The sequence below is a fragment of the Setaria viridis genome, chromosome 2, assembly GCF_005286985.2.
Source record: "Setaria viridis chromosome 2, Setaria_viridis_v4.0, whole genome shotgun sequence".
Classification (NCBI taxonomy): domain Eukaryota; kingdom Viridiplantae; phylum Streptophyta; class Magnoliopsida; order Poales; family Poaceae; genus Setaria; species Setaria viridis.
In genome coordinates, this window is record NC_048264.2 from 1,988,364 (window position 1) to 1,994,927 (window position 6,564).

General features: G+C 58.9%; 1 protein-coding gene across 1 annotated transcript; it reads left to right on the forward strand.

Annotated features, from left to right (window-relative positions):
• Positions 1-2,692: 2,692 nt before the first annotated feature.
• Positions 2,693-3,139, forward strand: LOC140221777 (uncharacterized). Its single transcript, XM_072291737.1, has one exon. It carries the CDS (start codon positions 2,693-2,695, stop codon positions 3,137-3,139), a length of 447 nt encoding a protein of 148 aa, XP_072147838.1.
• Positions 3,140-6,564: the final 3,425 nt, after the last annotated feature.

Consider the following 6,564-nt stretch of genomic DNA (forward strand, 5'->3'; position numbering starts at 1 on the left):
GGCAACTGGCCGGCCCTGAACTGCTTCGCCTACGCCTTCGTCAGCCCCAACACGCCCCCAACCTTGCGTCCCTGGTGCGTCGCGCTCTCCTCCTCGGCGACATTCCCCATGGTGAGCACCACCCCATCCTTTCTGGGGCTCGTGGTGCTAGCGTGGTCGTTTTCAACTCGCCCACTGTCCGCGATGCTGTCGTCGATGGGGAGAACATCCCTGTGCTGTAGTTCATCGTCCACTTCGAGCGTCCCGATGAGACGGAGTTCGAGGGCTCCTTCGAGCACGGCGGCTTCACCACCCTCGCTCTGGAGCACTTCCTGCTCCAGCACTGAATAAGATGGACATCCACGTTGCTATGGGTGTCATAGTGAACCCATCTCACATTTCTCAGGTTTGCCTCCTTGGGGTTGACTACACCACCGTCATTGTCACTGCCAAGTACGAGAGCTACTCCGACATCCCCACCTGCCTGCGCCTCAAGAAGGAGGAAAACTCCTACTTCATCACCGACGTCTGCCATGTTCGTTGCTGGGGCGTGGGGCCGGACTCCCTCAGCGGTGACCTTTCTTCTAGCTCGGGCGTGGGCCCTGGCCCTGGCGGACTCCCTCCTCATGTTCTGGGGGTGGGTGGTGCTCCCGGGCCTCTCGCCTCGCGGGCGGCATGGCACCTCCCAACCCCACCCTCGAGGCCTCGCGTGGTGAGGGGGCTCACGAAGATGAAAAAAAATTCTCTACGACGGTGTCGCATCGCACCCTTGGTGCGACACCACCCAGGATGTTGACGCGTGTCCTGCTAGCTCCATTGGGAGTAGACCCATCCGCTTGAGCTAAGGCGTCGTTCCTCCACCGAGCTGATTCAGCGATTGAAGCCTGAGCCACCTACACCTTCCGCTATTGCGCAAAGACGAGGCCTGAGCGATTAGCGAACAAGCCAGCCGCCGTTGCGCAGATTGAATAGCACTCCGTGAAAAATGGACTGAGCCATCCGATTCCACATCGATGCCCTAGCTTTCCACTATGTCTGCAGTGACATACTATAACCAGGCCATCGTATGGAGGTTCTGGGAACATGATTCATACCCTTCTGTCATCATTGCCCACGGCCGAGTAGTGTCAAATGTCAATTTGAATCAGCAGGAGAATCCTACATAGATTAAAGCTGCGGGCACAATGGAAAATAAGGACGCATCCAATTGACCGATGATAGAATTCTCCACGAGATGACGAGGAGCGGCTAGATCCTATTTTGATGGAGCTACCTTCAATCTGCAAAATGGCAGAAGAAGCGGCAGGGTTGATCGCTTACCGGTTGGCTCCGCGGAACAGCAAAAGAAGCGTCGGCTTGATTTTGCCCAGGGCTTGGCTCTCCTCGCGTGGGGTACAATGAGTTCTACAGCCTCGGGCAGCTCGAGCGGACGGGCTACTCTCGATGGGACTAACAGGACACACGTCGATATCCTACGCGGTGTCGCACCAGGGGCGCGGTGCGGCACCACCGCAGAGAATTTTTTTCCCACGAGGACATCCCTGCTCCAGACTCGGCTCAGGCGGAGCCGGCTGTGGCCATGTTGTCCTGCCTCAACTTCCTGCGTCCCATGGCCATGAGGCGCATGTGACCATAGGGAACGTCTACGTCCTCATTGGTGGGCTAGCTGGGAAGCTCGCCTTCTTCAAGGTGCCTAGGCAGCTAGGCTTGTCCAGCCCTCGAAGGCCATCGACACGCTTGGGCTCTCGCTTGTCAACCTTATCGCCATCTCGGTCGGCATCATCAACAGTGCTGCTACCCTCCCTACTTGGCTCTGGGAGCTCGGGTGCGCCATCAATGCTCAACCCTGCGTCTGTGCCGCGGCCGACATGCTACGTGTCGTGCATGAAGAGGTCGCATGCACGCGTTGGCGCCCCTGGCATTCCGCACGTGGACGCTGCCCCTGCTCCCGCTTGACGTCCATGCGCTCCCCAAGCTAAGAAGAGGTTCCAGAAGCTAAGGCGGTGCTCTGGCAAATGCGCACCTCGAGCAGCCTCGGGCCGGATGGTTTCGGCCCCGCCTTCTAAAGAACCTTCTGGCAGGTGATCGGGGCGGCGGTCATGGCATTCCTTGATGCCTTCCACCAGGGGGGCGCTGAGATTGAGTGCATCAATCAGGCTCACGTCATCCTCCTGCCAAAGAAGACAGACGTCACCACCAGCGACGGGTTCCAGCCCATAAGTCTCCAGAATTGTGCCCCCAAACTCGTAGTCAAGATCCTCACAACCTGCCTCAAAGGTGCCATCCCCAGCCTCATCTCTGACATGCTGACCGGCTTCATGAAGGGCCGCTTCATCATCAACAACTTCCTCTTCACCTCTGAACTCCTCCAGTGCTACCACAAGCAGGGAGCCCCCACGATCGCCCTCAAGCTTGACTTCCGCAAGGCCTTCAACTCCGTCAGCTGGGAGGCACTTGACCGCATCCTCACTGCGCGAGAGTTCGGTGATTGGTGGCGCGCGTGGATGAGCAACCTTCTCTCGTCGGGGCGCGCAGCGATCCTGCTCAACATCGTCCCCGGCCCATGGATCCCCTGTCACCGCGGCCTCTGTCAAGGTGATCCCTTGAGCCCGTACCTCTTCATTATCATCGCCGACCTTCTTCACCACATGATCACCAAACCGCCGCCCATGTCGTGCTCCGCCACCCATTAGCGGATGACCTGGAGTGCCCCATGTTCCGGTATGTGGATGACACGCTCATCCTCCTCCGCACCGAGGAGCCCCAGGTTCACTGCCTCAAGCACATCCTCATCGCGTTCGCCGCCGCGACTAGCTTGGTGATCAACTACTCCAAGAGCACCTTCGTGCCCATCCATGTTGATGTGGTGCACGCCTCCTCTCTAGCTGCTATCTTGGGCTGCTCCATGGAGAGCTTCCCCCAGACTTACTTGGGCCTCCCGCTCTCCGACGCCAAGCTATCGGCGGGCGTCCTCGACGAGCTCACCATCCCCATTGAACGGTGCATTCCCGACTGGCGGGTTCACCTCCTCAACCATGACGGGTGCCTCACCTTGACCAACACGGTCATGTTGCTGAAGCCTGTGTACGCTATGGTGGTGATCCGCTTGCCCAAGTCCATGGTGGAGCGCATGGACAAGCCCCGCCGCGTCATGTTCTAGAAAGGTGCCAGCACGTGCTCCGGTGGCAACTGCCAGGTTGCTTGGACCACGGCATGCCGCCTCAAGGATGAAGATGGCCTCAGCATCATCGACATTGAGCTCCAGAACACGTGCCTCCTCCTCAATACCGTCGACAAGCTGATAGCCAGGCATAGCAACCCTTGGCCCAACTAGGTGCGGTACTGGTACACTCCCGGACGGAGGGCATCGCCGACGGCCTCTTGGTCCATGTTCCAAGAGCTCCTCCACACCTACCGGGCAATCACCAACGTCTCCCTAGGCAACGAGGGCTCTACCTCCTTCTGGTTCGACAATTGGTCGACAGCCAGCGCCCTCGCCATGGCCCTCTTGGCGTTGTTTTCACACTGCACCACCCCAGACATCACAGTGGTAGCAACGTTCAGCTCTGGTGTGCTGATGCAGGACCGCCTGAGCGCTGCAGTGGTCGGCGAGCTTGCTGGCCTATCCTCTCGGCTCGCCGGGCTCCACCTCGGAGGAGAGCCTGACGCCCGTCACCTCCTTTGGGGGCTGGAATGCGCCTTCCGTTCCGAGGCGGTCTACCGCATGCTGCAACAAACTGGCTGCTTCATCCCCTTCGTTGACGTCAACTGGGCAAACTTTGCCCAGGTCAAAATGCGCGTGTTCTTCTAGATCCTGCGCCACGACAACATGAGGACAGGAAGCTTCCTCCACCGCCACTCGCCTCAGGGTGGAATTCTGCCCCTTCTGCCCCACCACACCGGAGGATGCCACACATCTCTTCTTCGGCTGTCCCCGCATCGCCGCGTTCTGGGTGACTGTCTACCCTAGGGTTGTTTGATGTGTTTTTGGTTTAAAGTATTTTGAACCAAATCTACGTGAATAACTAAAACTAGATGAAAAGAGAAAACAAGGAAAAGGGAAAGAAGCTAATAGTAGGCTGCATGGATCCCATGCGCGTACTCGCAAGCCGGTGACTAGAGCTATACTGGAAATCGTCGAGCAGCAGAGCGTAGGTTGCATGTGTTAGTGGAGTAAGTCTTCAGGTTGTTAGCTGCATCAAGATAGGGTCGTGTCTCATGCAGATCGTGGAGGGCACGGCATGCACCAGTTGGCGGTTGTGCATGTGGATCGTGCGGCGTGTGCGTGAGACTCGGACTACCAGGACGTCGATCGACGGGTGCATCACGTCGTCGCCTGGGTCTATAAGATTATATAATCGTTTATTTGTTCAATGAGTCGAAATACAGAAAGCCAAAAAAGGACGTTCATGGCCGCAGAGTCTGTGTTTGTGTGTGTCCACTTCGAACTAGCTAGCTTCTCTGTGTGCTTCTTCTCTCTCGCATGAGTTTGTGTGCGAGCTGCTGATCCTGGACGGATCCAACATAACTGAAGCCAATGAACCCACCGACCCAAGGGAGGACGGCCAGAGGAAGAAGCCGAGGAGAGGATCGCTCCTTCGATCCATCCGGCGCCCTCAAGACCTGTATCTGCACCGACCCAGCGGCGCCCTCCACGACCTCCATCGAGCAAGCTTCATCCATCGTTGCCGCTAGCAGCCGGCGGCCGTGCTGGATCAAGGCGAAGCCGGGGAGCACGTCAAGCAAGCAAGAAGGGCGTCATGGTCCCTATCTTCATCGTCGGAGGTGAATTGATCTATTATCCTCCCTCTTTGCCATGCACAGGTGCATGCACGTACGAACAGGTGAGCGCCGGCCCGGCGACGGAGAAGCCCAGAGCTGTACTGGAAATCGTCGAGCAGCAGAGCCCTCATCATCTGCCAACCGACGACAATGATACCGGAGTTGTGGAGAACGACAAGACCGGGCATTGACGAGGCCGCGGCCGCAGAGCCGCGCCATCAGCCTGCTGCGGCGGAGCCATGCACGTCCCGGGTGCTCATCACCGACATCAGCAACATAGTACGTGCATGTGTGCGGCCACCCTCATGCATGGGGCTCGCATGCACGTATATGTGCACCACTGCTACAAGCCTATTTGCAAGGCACGTACCAGATGGAGTTCCCTGGTGGCTCGCGGTCTGCACGTCTACGGCCGCCGACACGTCACAAGGCCGCAGGACGGTGTGGATGAAGCGGACAGAGGGGGAGGGGGGCAGGTCGCAGAGGCCATCAGGCTCTGACGGACGGAGTCTGCAGAGGACAGCACTCGGCCGGGCGCGTCGCAGCCTTGGCACCGGCCGCGCCGCCGAGGCGCCGAACCCAGGACGTCCGTCTACACCGGGCGACGAAGCCCACCCCACCGGCCTGGTGTCCACGTCTACACCAGCGCGCCGCACGAGCAAGGCCTCCCTGCCGAGGACAGAGGGGAGGATCGACCAAGGAGCCGGAGAAGCCCTTCCACGATTAAAGCCGCCACGACGCCGGAGGTCACATCTACTTCGAGAAGGCATCACCTACGACAAGCACTATCTCGATCGCCAGTGAGCCGACAAAGACGAAGACGATGCTGTGAGGCTGCTCGGCTACGCCGGAGACGACAAGACGGAGGCTTCCATCGGGTCCCGGAGGAAGGGGAGCTCACCCATCCTTCGACGACGACTTGAGGCGCACTCCACCAGGATCAGCGTCCATCATCACCTAGTCGGCGGTGCTCCTCACGTCCGTCGTCGATGACTCATTGTTCGCTGTCGCTGCTAGAAGCCGGCGACCAAGCCGGAGCCGAGAAGCTGAGGAGAAGCACGGCGAGCAAGGCGAGCGGAGCTGTGCCAGGGCCATCACCTACCTAGTCCACGCCGTATGGCGGAGAAGCTGCGCTGCTGTGGGCGTCTCTGGACGGCGAAGGACGACGCTAGCGGCAAGGAGGACGGGCAGCGACGATGAGGCGCTGGGAGCTGACGCGGCTGGTGGAGACGGTGAGGACAGCTCCGATCGGAGACGAGCGTCATCAAACTTCACCACGTGCCGATATGCGTGCACTGGGTGTAGCTGCATGCATGTGTTTTGCACTTGCATATGCATGCACGTATAGGATGGTCATGAGCATGCAAGCACCTATACAGAAGACTTTCACGGAAGGAGCATCTTCTGCCCGGTTAGCTCATGCTCATACGGTTCTGTTCCGGTTAACAGAGCCATCTATTTCAAAGCGACCACGTCGATGATCAAGCTGCCACGATGTCGACCCGGATCAGCTACACCGACTGCGCATATGCTACCTCTACATCGACTACTACATGTTGTGTGGCGCCGACGAAGCGGACGACGCGGGAGGGGGAAGCTGATGTTCCAGCTCCGCGACACCCTCCTATGGGCCGGCGAGGCCCCTTCTTCAACAACTTCTACCTCGACGATGCTGCCGGAGCGTTCATGACAGTTCAGCTACACGTCTTCCTCATGCATGCTCTTCAACAACATCGACTACACTGACCGACAAGGCCGGACAGCACGGGCGGGCGAAGCTGATGCTCCAGCTCCGCTACAGTG